At 41.7% G+C, this 13166-nt stretch overlaps 1 protein-coding gene across 7 annotated transcripts in view; it reads right to left on the bottom strand.

The window, feature by feature from the left end:
- LOC116974117 (serine/threonine-protein kinase Nek5-like) overlaps positions 1 to 13166 on the bottom strand; it is a 39855-nt gene that overhangs the window by 2969 nt on the left and 23720 nt on the right. For 2 of the 7 annotated variants that reach the window (XM_033022270.1, XM_033022272.1), the window contains 6 exons: positions 12514 to 12597; positions 9065 to 9169; positions 5715 to 5786; positions 5454 to 5517; positions 4247 to 4390; positions 3391 to 3543 (listed from right to left, as the gene is read on the bottom strand). In XM_033022270.1, the coding sequence (XP_032878161.1) occupies positions 3391 to 3543; positions 4247 to 4390; positions 5454 to 5517; positions 5715 to 5786; positions 9065 to 9169; positions 12514 to 12597 (622 nt within the window). The remainder of the gene's footprint in view (positions 1 to 3390; positions 3544 to 4246; positions 4391 to 5453; positions 5518 to 5714; positions 5787 to 9064; positions 9170 to 12513; positions 12598 to 13166) is intronic. The other 5 variants (XM_033022268.1, XM_033022266.1, XM_033022267.1 and 2 more) reach the window with 5 other exon arrangements.

Here is a 13166-nt window from a genome sequence, read left to right as displayed (position 1 = left end):
CAACGAGACCTGGGTGTGCTTGTACATCAGTCACTGAAAGTAAGCGTGCAGGTGCAGCAGGCAGTGAAGAAAGCTAATGGCATGTTGGCCTTCATTGCGAAAGGATTTGAGTTTAGGAGCAAGGAGGTGCTACTGCAGTTATACAGGGCCCTGGTGAGACCACACCTGCAGTATAATGTGCAATTTTTGTCTCCTAATTTGAGGAAGGACATTATTGCTATTGTGGGAGTGGAACATAGGTTCACCAGGTTAATTCCCGGGATGGCGGGACTGACAAATTATAAAAGAATGTGTTGACTGGGCTTGTATTCACTGGAAGTTGGAGGATGTGAGGGAATCTTATCGAAACATAACATTTTTAAAGGATTGGACAGGCTAGATGCAGGAAAAATGTTCCCGATGTTGGTCTAGTCCAGAACCAGGGGTCACAGTTTAAAAAAAAGTGCTGGCTCAAAGGGCCGAATGACCTACTCCTGCAGCTATTTTTCTATTCTATGTTAAGTGGAGGTCTGATAGAAGTATATAAAATTATGTGTGGCATAGATATGGTAGACAGTTACAATCTTTTTCCCATGATGGAAATACCAGCTGAAGGACATGGCTTTACGGTGCGAGAGGCAAGTTTTTATTTTTTTAACACAGAAGGTGGCGAGTGCCTAGAACGCACTGCCTGAGATGGTGGTGGAGGCAGACACAATAGTGGTGTTTCAGAGGCTTTTAGATAGGCACGTGGATATGGTGGAGATGAGTTTATCTTGGTATATTGAGCACAGAACTTGTGGGCTGAAGGGCCTTGTTCCTGTGCTGTACTGTACTGAGGCCACACAAGACCAGATGGAGTGGCAGCTAATTTTCGGGTATACAATGAAGACGCAGGTCTCTTACCCCGCAACACAGAACACCAGCACTGAATGAAAAGGCAGTTGTTTCCAATTGCATCTGCCTCTCTCAACCAAATCACTAAAACAACACAATTCATCCAGACAGGCATTCATCCTTAAACAAAAAAGGTAGGATGAATTAATTTGAATCTTAAACAACACAGATAGTTCCATTAGTGGCTGCTCTATAAATCTGTGTTAGTTCATGAGCAGCACTGGAAAAATGCTGAACACTTGGAAGGACTTTTTCTCAGATGAGATGTGGATGAATCGATATGCCCTGGCGAGAGGCTGGTATGAAAGTGCAGATGAACATAAAAGATCCAAGGGCACAATTTTGAACGGAGGAGTTACCCTCAGTGGCCTGGCCACAAGCTTGTGTTTCCCTACATTTCCTACCTAACAGGGTGGACAATAAAAATATTTAATTGGCTGAAAATTGAAGGATGCTTTACAAATATAATAAATACATGTGTACTAAAATTTCAGCCTGGATTTCAGCAGCTACAAGAGTGGAATAGAATTTGTATCCAATCATCCTCTTTATCCCTGACAGTCCTTCATAATTCTGATGTATGAACTCCCGATTTAAGTACCACCTGCCCTAAACGTCTGTAGGAATGTGGTTTGGGTGCTGCAGAATGCACCAGGATAAACACACCAGCTCAGGGTGTCGGTGACATGGATGGAGGATTACCTGCCTATTGGGCAGAGGAGAGGGCCTTCTGCCTTACACGCTGCAACAAGTGATGTGCAAAATAGGACAGGTGCTGTGGCTTCAATTCTGCTGTGTATGCATGACTTGGGCGATGGCATCAACGACAGGGTTGCTAAATTTGTTGATTCAATTCAATTCAATTCAACTTTAATGTCATTGCACAAATACTGAGTATGGGTACAACGAAATGCAGTTTTGCGTCAGTCCGTAGTAGTGCAATATAGAATTTTCTTTTAAAAAGAGGATACAGAATAATTAAAAAAAAAAAAAAAAAAAATGCTGCAAAGATAAATTGAAGTGGATATAAGGTGGCTAGAAAGAGATATCGGTGGGTAAATGAAGTAGGAAACAAGTTGTCAAATGGAATATCGCGTCAGAAAATGTTGTTGATTTTGGCACAAAAGCAGTAGGGTCAGAGTTACACAGCATGGAAACAGGCCCATGCAAGATGCCTCGTCAAAGATAGTCCCATTTGCCTGCATTTGACTTATATCCCTCTTAACCTTTCCCATCTATGTAGCAATGTTACAACATTTTGAGATTTAAAAAATCAAGTCAGCAATTTATCCCATCAGATAAAGCACAAAAATAAGTTTAATTTGACACCTAATTCACTTTCATATCTTCAGTATTAAAAAAGTTATGGCCATTTTCATACTCGGAAATTAGCATCTTGTTCCCTATTGGTTTTCCATTGACTTAACACAAAAGCTGTGATCGAGGACAGTGAAATGGCCATAACTTTCTTAAAAATTAAGAGAACTGAAAGAAATTTTCAGTTATTATAGATTGAAGCATTCTGAAACAAATATGAAACAATCTTACTTGGATGACCTGAAATTAAAGCATATAATTAGTTAGTTACCCAATTGTAGCTAATTCCAAACTTCAATTACTAGATCTAAACATCTATCCATTTCTTAAGAAAAGATTAACATTTTTAAATAGCCTAAGTGTCCAAATAACATTCACAAAAAATTCACAATAAAACATGATTTTTAAATCTCATTGACATTAATTTATAGGCCAAATGGAAGGAATTTAGTGTTCAATTGCTGTCAATTAATGGCCATTTAAATCAGCTTTCGAGTGGGATCCTGTGGAACTCTGTGGCACGCGCTGGTTTAGAACGTTCCCATTGCGGTAGATTTGTACCCCATATGCCCAGAAAAATACTGTGGGATTTAATGGGCCCCTAAATTAGCTACTCGCAACATTAAACTTTGTATAAAGGGATCTTAAGAAGCCCTTTTTAATGTAAAATTAAACAACCTACCTTCCGTTGTCCGCTGTATGAGATCCGTCCCGTTGTCGGCGGTCGCGGGTTTAGAGGATAATTTGTAACTTACTATAACAACTAAATTAACCAATATAGTTTAAAAATAGCTCCAGCGAACCAACGTCCCAGCGATTTTTCGTCAGCAACTAAGTAGGCTGAACAACCTCGATTTGAATAGCCTAGGGAAAATCGCGTTTTAAACCCGCCCCCCTCTCAACGGCGCCAAAATCACGCACACGGGCTTGGACAGATCTGCAGCGACGCTGAAGGTAGGTTTTGCAACATGTGTATTGCCAAAACTAGAGGATTTGATCCTGACCTCATGTGTGGAGATTGCATGTTTCCCTGTGACCATGTGGGTTTCCTCCCACATCCCAAAGATGTGCGGGTTTGTAGGTAAATTGCCCCCCAGTGTGTAGGGAATGAAAGTGGGATAACACAGATCTAGTGTTATCTAAGGACCTCTTTCCATGCTGTATCTTAACTAAACTAAAAGTAAGATCTTTCTTTACCGAGTTGAAGTGCAGAGGTGGTGAGACACACTGATGAGAGCTGAGCAGCCACGAGTGCGTTCAGCAGAGTATCCGGTGCTTTCCGTTCCCATTGATTTCTGTTTGTTGAACCGTCTGCTTCCATCACAACAACCTGGTCAGCTGCAGAGGTCGCTAAATAGAGATGTCAGGTGCAGCAATAGTCATACATTAGCCCTAGACTGGAGCAAGAACGTTTGTGGCACATCCTATTATTTAAATTTTTCTGTTGCCCAGTTTAAAGTCTTTGAATCACAGATTGCTCTAAGTGTGACCCATATGCGTCCAAAGACAATAATGAGACAGGAACTGCAGATGCTGGAATCTTGCATAGAACACAGAGTGCTGGAGTAACTCTGTGGGTCAGGCAGTATCTGTGGAGAGCATGGATAAGTAACGTTTCAGGTCTGGAGCCTTCTTCAGAACAATGAGACCCTGTCAAATAATGCAACCGGTAATCTCTGTTCTTTTATAATGAAATTGAAGGGAAATAGAATTTAAAAAAAACTAGAGTGAATTCGATACAAATCAGGAACAGAAAGAGAAATAAGGAGAAGGAAGGGATGATTATTATTTTTCAGGTTGGACACACAGCTGGCAAGGCCAGTATTGCCCATTCCCAAAGGTCCTTAAGAATGTTGTGGTAATCCTTGTTATAGTTCCCTCTTGTTCAACTAAATAATTATGCCACAGGAAGCTATGCACAAATCTACACTACGTAAACTTACATTCCACTCAGAAACATTAAACACCTGTATCACCAACGATGCTAAAGAAAGTAATGAGTTTAGTGATCAGGAAACAAATCAAAAGAATGCCGGATAAAATTATTGTGTACCTTCCATTTGAGATGATGTTACTTCTAAAGTTTTGTTTGCGAGGTCTTCCAGAAAACCTCCAGCCTCGATGAATTGCCATTTCTTCTGCTTAAGATTGTTGCCTTCCTCGTGTGTCAGCCTCTTATTGAACGTATCCAATTCCTAAAATATATCAGCACATAAAACAGTGAGAAAAATTTATTACGCAAATTTAAAAAATAATTGAGATCAGATTTAAGGCTGTAATATAACTTTAGTGATGGCACTAATTTAAAAATGCTGGAGTAATAAATGAAAGAAGGTATATACTCTTAACTGATTTATCACTCACTCAACCTGTCATGGCTGAGGAATAAGCCACTGCTCTGTTCTACATGCATGTCCATGGATAGGATAGGTTTTGAGGGATATGGGCCAAACCCTGGTAGGTGGGACTAGTATAGATGGGGCATGTTTGTCGGCGTGGGCAAGTTGGGCTGAAGGGCCTGTTTCCACGCTGTATGATCTGTGACTCTGACACCGAGCCTGTCATGGCTGAGGAATAAGTCACTGCTCTGGTGTACATGCATATTCTTGTTTCACAGATTGCCTGGGGTAATCCTCATGGATTTGTGGGCATCCATAACAAGCATCCAAACTTCTTGTATAACAGAGGGAGATTTCAAAGCCAAGCCACTCTGACACACACCATGTTTTCAGGTAGTAATTGTTCTGATTCCCCCCAGATATTCAGAGCAAATGCCAATGCAAAAATCAGGAATTTGTTAACTTTTCATTAGTTATCTTGTTTCATTTAGGTTGAAATACCAATCTGGCAGGTCGTTAAAGATATCACATTTTAAAGCCCCCTGTCCCACGATGCGAGTTTACCCAAGAGCTCTCCCGAGTTAAAAAAAAATCAAACTCGTGGTACTTCATCACGAGTATTTTTTTACTCTTGGAAATTTTTCACACTGTTGAAAAAACCTCACGAGTTTCCCCGTTTCCCGAGTACCTGCCGTTAGTATTACGAGCTGCTACGAGACATCCACGAGCTCTGACGTACCCGCTACGTACATTCTACGTACTTACTACGAGTTTGATTTTTTTTAAACTCGGGAGAGCTCTTGGGTAAACTCGCATCGTGGGACAGGGCCTTAAGTGATTTACGATTTAATTAAGCTTCAAAATACTTCAAAGTTATTACACACTGTTCGTTTTAGAAAACATCGCAACAAATTTTCCTCACCTTTTGTTGGGAGTCGTCACAAAGTAATTCACCGTCCAACCTTATTTCAAACTTTATACCGCGCTTTAGAGGAAGAGAAGCTGTATATTAGTTTTCATTATGAAACATTAGATTATTGACTGTAAAATACTCTGGATCAGGGATACACTACAAACGGTGACATACTGCCACCAACACCCAGGAAATATTGACATACGTATTTGGATCTAACATCTAAAGAACAATTCTGAATATTATGATGTGTTTCTTGGAAGAATTACCTGTACCTTGTGTTTATGATCTATTTGTCCATTTTCTGACGGGTGATGATGTTTCAGATCTTTCTCAGTAACCTAGAAAGTGTAAGACATAATGAACAGTCAAGAAAAAATTCAGATCTAGGATATTGCACCAAAACTAGCTCAGGTGATGTGTGTTTCCATTACCCAGTGTTTCTAATACCCAGTGCTGTATACAATGCATTCAGAAAGTATTCAGACCCCTTCACTTTTTCCACATTTTGTTGCGTTACAGCCTTAGTTTAAAATTGATTAAATTCATTTTTTTGAATCATCAATCTACACACAATACCCAGAATGAAGAAGCGAAAACAGATGTTTAGAAATTTTTACAAAGTAATTAAAAAGAAATAGCCTAAATATCACATTTACATTCAGACCCTTTGCTATGTCACTCAAAATTGAGCTTAGGTTCATCATGTTTCCATTGATTATCCTTGAGATGTTTCTACAACTTGATTGGAGTCCACCAGTGGTAAATTAAATTAATTGGACATGATTTGGAAAGGCACACACCTGTCTATATAAGGTCCCACAGTTGACAGTGCATGTCAGAGCAAAAACCAAGCCATGAAGATGAAGGAATTGTCCATAGACCTCCGAGACAGGATTGTGACGAGACACAGATCTGGAGAAGGGTATAAAACAATTTCTGGAGCATTGTACTACCCGAAGAGCACAGTGGCCTCCGTCATTCTTAAATGGAAGAACTTTGGAACCGCCAGGACTCTACATAGAGCTGGCCGCCCGGCCAAACTGAGCAATTGGGGGAGAAGGGCCTTGGTCAGGGAGATAACCAAGAACTCGATGGTCACTCTGACAGAGCTCCAGAGTTCCTCTGTGGAGATGGGAGAACCTTCCAGAAGGACAAATATATCTGCAGTACTCCACCAATCAGGCCTTTATGGTAGAGTGGCCAGACGGAAGCCACTCCTCAGTATCAGGCACATGACAGCCCGCTTGGAGTTTGCCAAAAGGCATGAGAAACAAGATTCTCTGGTCTGATGAAACCAAGATTGAACTCTTTGGCCTGAATGCCAAGCGTCACGTCTGGAGGAAACCAGGCACCGCTCATCACCTGGCCAATACCATACCTACGTGAAGCATGGTGGTGGCAGCATCAAGCTGTGGGGATGTTTTTCAGTGGCAGGAATTGGGAGACTAGTCAGGATCGAGGTAAAGATGAACGGAGTACAGAGAGATCCTTGATGAAAAACTGCTCCAGAGCGTTCTGGACCTCAGACTGGGGCGGAGGTTCACCTTCCAACAGGACAATGACCCTAAGCACACAGCCAAGATAAAGCAGGAGTGGCTTCGTGACAAGTCTGTGAATGTCCTTGAGTGGCCCAGACAGAGCCCGGACTTGAACCCGATCGAACATCTCTGGAGGGACCTGAAAATAGCTGTGCATCGACGCTCCCCATCCAACCTGACAGTGTTTGAGAGGATCTGCAGAGAAGAATGGGAGAAATTGCCCAAATACAAGCTTATAGCGTCATACCCAAGAAGACTTGAGGCTGTAATCGCTGCCAAAGGTGCCTCAACAAAGTATTGAGTAAAGGGGCTGAATACTTATGTAAATGTGATATTTCAGTTATTTCTTGTTAATTACTTTACAAAAATTTCTAAATACCTGTTTTCTCTTTTTTATTATGGGATATTGTGTGTAGATTGATGATAAAACAAATGAATCTAATTTAGAATAAGGCTGTAACGTAACAAAATGTGGAAAAAGTGAAGGCGTCTGAATACTTTCTGAATGCACTGTATGTGGATAAACGGTGGCAGTGGGCACATTGTTCCTTGCTGTTGGTGTCTATGGTGGATTGTCGTTCTATAAGCTGCTTGTGCTGTTTATTTGTCTGACCGCCTATGTTATAAAAAAAAAATTTAAACTTTGTTTAATCTGTTTATGATATTAAAAATGCTAAGAATTTGAAAATCTAGATTTTAACTTTTTAGAGATGCCAATGTGCCACACTGAGTGCACCAAGACTAAAACAACACTGGCAATAACTAGCTGGGTAATGTATACGATACGATATGGTGTAATGGTTACCAAAGATTATGACGGTTACTGTCTTGACCTGCGCATTTCTTGTAACTGTAAGTGCTGGCACACTCGAAAAAGTTAAACATTAATATTGCATTTTCCAGCAACGTGACACGCATGTTTATTGATCATGTCCACAAATAAAGCACTGATTTTGACCCGTGGTTGGGAGGAAGATAACTTGATCAACTGTACAATTACATTCACACGTTGCCTCATCAGCAGTTTCTTTTAAATTACAATTCTGCATCACACAACACGAATAATCAGCACATTTCCACGCGCACTCTCATTTTTGGCTTCCAATAAAGCCACCAATTACGCAGACAGAATATTATTTTAACAGATTATGCTCCTGTCACAATGAAAGCGAGATTGGTAATCAGTATTATTATCCTGATTGTTACGTCAGGATTTTTGTGAGTATATTTCAACACAGAAGCTGCAAAAGCTGTTGTCAATGTGCTCTTACAGCCCTCAAAACCATGGTAGGAAATGTCGTAGGATTACACATATTTCAGGTACTTTAAACAAAAACACGTCAACTTTCTATTTGGCACTGTGTTTGGCAATCTGTTTTCTTGTTGCTGTTGTGCGTCTGGATGCTCAACCAGCTTGATGACCTGCCACCCGATTCCAGCAGCTATGGAACAGGGAGGTTCCTCCCGAGTTATTGCCAGGTCCTTGAGGTGACCTTTTACCTCAGCAGTGACCTCAAACTCTGGGTCTCTCAGTGACCTCTATAAATTATATTCATGGAACTAGTCAAAGTCTTTACATAGTCAAAGAACTCTACAAAACGGAAACAGGCCCTTCGGCCCACCTTGTCCATAGCAACCAAATTAACATACTGGGTTAGTCCCATTTGCCTGAATTTGGCCCATAGTCATTTAAATTCTTCTTATTCATATATTTGTCCAAAGGTCTTTTAAACGTCGTAATTGTATTAACTTCTACAACTTCCTCTGGCAGTTCATTCCAGATATGAAATGCCCTCTGAGTGAAAGAGTTGTCCCCGAGGTCCCACTTAAATCTCTCCCCACTCAACTGTGTCCTCTAATTTTAGAATCCTCTACCCTAAGGAAAAAGACTGTGAGCATTCACTTGATCCATGCCCCTCATGACCTTGTATACCTCAATAAGAGCATTAAGCATTACTTTTACCAAATGATTAATTTGTGAAATATTAATTGATGTAAATTGTTTGACCTCATAGATGAACACTGAATAAAAATATTCAAATGCTCTTTGCATCACTTTGAATGGTGAGTGTCAGTACCTGCACAGGGCCCTTGCCCCTGCTGGACTCCTGGGGGTCAGCTGCTCCGTCTCTGGGTGCTGCTCGGTCAACATGATACGTCTCACTTGAAATACCTGTCTGATTCTGTTGTGCACACAGAGAAGAAGATCAATGCCAATGCATTCATCTATTTATCCACACAGATATCATTCAGTGCAATGAAGATTTACGAGGATGTTGCAAGGACTTGAGGGTCTGAGCTATAGGGAGAGATTGGGCAGGCTTGGACTCTATACCTTGGAGCGCAGGAGGCTGAGGGATGATGTTATATTGGTGTATAAGATCATAAGGGGAATAGATAGGGTGAATGCACATTTGAAATAATAACTTTTTTTGAAAAGCTTTTGTACAGGTACATGGATAGGAAACGTTTAGAGGGATATTGGCCAAATGCAGGCAGATGGGACTAGTGTACAGTGCATTCAGAAAGTATTCAGACCCCTTCACTTTTTCCACATGTTGTTATGTTGCAGCCTTATTTTAAAATGGGGGAAATTATTTTGTTTTAATCATCAATCTACACACAATACCCCATAATAAAAAAGTAAAAACAGATGTTTAGACATTTTTGCAAAGTAATTAAAAATAAATAACTGAAATATCACATTTACATAAGTATTCAGACTCTTTACTCAGTACTTTGTTGATGCACCTTTGGCAGCGATTACAGCCTCAAGTCTTCTTGGATATGATGCACACCTTGGTACACCTGTATTTGGGTAATTTCTCCCATTCTTCTCTGCAGATCCTCTAAAGCTCTGTCAGGTTGGATGGGGAGCGTCGATGCACAGCTATTTTCAGAACCTTCCAGAGATGTTTAATCGGGTTCAGGTCCGGGCTCTGGCTGGGTCACTCAAGGACATTCACAGACTTGTCATGAAGCCACTCCTGCGTTGTCTTGGCTGTGTGCTTAGGTTGTTGTCCTTTTGGAAGGTGAGCCTCCGCCCCAGTCTGAGGTCCTGAACGCTCTGGAGCAGGTTTTCATCAAGGATCTCTCTGTACTTTGCTCCGTTCATCTTTCCCTCGATCCTGACTAGTCTAAGTTCCTGCCTTTGAAAAACATCCCCACAGCATGATGCTGCCACCACCATGCTTCACATAGGTAAGGTGTTGGCCAGGTGATGAGCAGTGCCTGGTTTCCTCCAGACGTGACGCTTGGCATTCAGGCCAAAGAGTTCAATCTTGGTTTCATCAGACTAGAGAATCTTGTTTCTGATGGTCTGAGAGTCATTTTGGTGCCTTTTGGCAAACTCCAAGCGGGCTGCCATGTGTCTTTTACGGAGGAGTAGCTTCCGTCTGGCCACTCTACCATAAAGGCCTGATTGGTGGACTGCTGCAGATATAGTTGTCCTTCTGGAAGGTTCTCCCATCTCTACAGATGAACTCTGGAGTTCTGTCAGAATGACCATCGGGTTCTTGGTCACCTCCCTGACCAAGGCCCTTCTCCCCCGATTGCTCAGTTTGGCCGGGCGGCCAGCTCTATGAAGAGTCCTGGTGGTTCCAAAGTTCTTCCATATAATAATGACGGAGGCCACTGTACTCTTCAGGATCTGCAATGCTGCAGAAATTGTTTTATACCCTTCCCCAGATCTGTGTCTCAACACAATCCTGTCTCGGAGGTCTACGGACAATTCCTTCATCTTCATGGCTTGGGTTTTGCTCTGACATGCACTGTCAACTGTGGGACCTTATATAGACAGGTGTGTGCCTTTCCAAATCATGTCCAATCAAAAAATAATTACCACTGGTGGACTCCAATCAAGTTGTAGAAACATCTTAAGGATAATCAATGGAACCTAAGCTCAATTTTGAATGTCATAGCAAAGGGTCTGAATACTTATGCAAATGTGATATTTCAGTTATTTCCCTTAAATTATTTCGCAAAAATTTCTAAACACCTGTTTTCGCTTCTTCATTCTGTGGTATTGTGTGTAGATTGATGATAAATAATTGAATTTAATCCATTTTAGAATAAGGCTTTAACGTAACAAAATGTGGAAAAAGTGAAGAGGTCTAAATACTTTCTGAATGCACTGTAGATGGGATATCTTAGTCGGCATGTTTCCATGCTGTACGACTATGACTCTATCCCCTCTTCTCACTGCTACCGTTGAGCAGGAGGTACAGAAGCCTTAAGTCCCACACCACCAGGTTCAGGAACAGCTACTTTCACAGCTTCTGGAACCAACCTGCACAAGCCAACACTACGCTTTAGGAACAAGGAACGGCAGATGCTGATTTACCCAAAACAAAGACAAAAAGTGTTGGAGTGACTCAGCGGGTCAGGCAGCATCTCTGAAGACAATGGATAGGTGATGTTTTGGGTCAGGACCCTTCTTCATACTACAGACTACCTCTTGCACTGTCATGACCATGGTTTTTGTTTAATTGTATTTTGCACCAACTGTCTTGTTTTTCTTTGCTGTCTTCTTTCTTTTGGAAATGTTATGTATAATTTATATATAATTTCTAATATGTCTTAACATTATAAAAGAAAAATTAAATAAAGAAATGTTAAATTATTTTTTAATAGCGCCAGAGACCACGGATGCAATCTGTATAGAGTTTGTACGTTCTCCCTGTGACTACGTGGGTTTTCTCCGGGATCTTCAGTTTCCTCCCACACTCGAAAGACATACAGGTTTGTAGGTTAATTGGCTTGGTATAAATGTAAAATTGTCCCTAGTGTGTGTAGGATAGTGTTAATGTGTGGGGATCGCTGGTCGGCGCAGAATTGGTGGGCCGAAGGGCCTGTTTCTGCGCTGTATCTCTAAACTAAACTAAACTAAACTTGTTTTTGTGTGTTGTCCGAGTCCATTGCCTGCGATGTAACCACAAATAAGATTTTCTACAGCCACAGACGTCATTGGTAAGATCTGGTGAGGGGTTGAGTGCACAGTGTTGGTCTATTTTCCCAAGGAAGGGTGTTCTTGACATGCAAGGAGTAGCACAAAGGTTTGCTGGACATATCCCTGTGGTGGTGGGACTGCCAAAGGAGGAGAGATTGGGTTGGTGAGACCTGCATTCAGCGTAATATAGAAGAGTGAGAGGATCCCTCAAAACCTGTAACATGATCGGACAGAAGTCCCGACCCCAAAACAGCACATATTCCTTTTTCTCCTGAGATGTTGACTGAGCTACTCCAGCACTCTGTATCTTTGGTATAAAGCAGCATCTGCCATTCCTTCCTGTGAAATAATCCCTGCTGCATGGGAAGAAGCAAAGCTGGGTGGCCAAAAGAATGTAATTGAAACTAATGATGTGACAGGTCGAAAAGCACCAACCTGTGACACACTGGTTTAGAGCATTGTTCAGATATACCTCAACTCCAGTTGGTGAGCTAATGTTCTCTAACTTACGGTGAACCTTTCAGAATTTAGCAAGTACCATATCGATGTTACACATTTTCGAACAAATCAATTTCTCACCTCCTTTTCGTCCATTTTTCCTTTAATTTCTTTCACCTCACACTGATACTGTTGCCTTATTTCCTTAAGCTGCTGGCGATATTCCTAGGAAATAAAAAGCCAAAGTTTGAAAACCATATTTCTTTGATGTTAGTTACAATAAATTTCCAGACTGGCTGAGATTGTGTGCAAACTTCCCAGTAAATAATGTTACCATCCTCAGAAACTTTAAATAAAGTTGGATCTCTGTAACTCCTTGTACCACAGACTCGAGTGGTGGCGCCATTGAGTGTGGCAGCCTCGCCTGCAGCTGTTTGTATTTTCATCCTTTTTTAAATTTTTAGTCCGTCCCCGTCGTGGAGGTTTTGTTGTGGAGGTCTTTTAGTCTTTTATGTGGGGGGGGGACTGTTTTTCAGTCGCTACCTGGGTCAAGGATGCGTCTTTCCTCTGAGCCGCATCTTCGCCCCCTCCTCGCGGCCTACCATCTGGATTGATGCGGCCTTTCCTGCTGGAGATCAGCCACAGCTTTAGCTTCAGCGGCGGCGCAGCACTGAGGTACCATCACGGAGCGGCCGATGCCTTAACGAGGTCGCCGTGTTGAAGCTCCGGAGTGCTGGGACTGCCGATTTTAACACTGTGGAGCTGTGGTCCGCGGAGCCTCCAGCCGCGAGCGA

The sequence above is a fragment of the Amblyraja radiata genome, chromosome 6 (genome assembly GCF_010909765.2).
Source record: "Amblyraja radiata isolate CabotCenter1 chromosome 6, sAmbRad1.1.pri, whole genome shotgun sequence".
In the NCBI taxonomy this organism is placed as follows: Eukaryota; Metazoa; Chordata; class Chondrichthyes; order Rajiformes; family Rajidae; genus Amblyraja; species Amblyraja radiata.
This window is presented reverse-complemented; position numbering and strand designations above follow the sequence as displayed.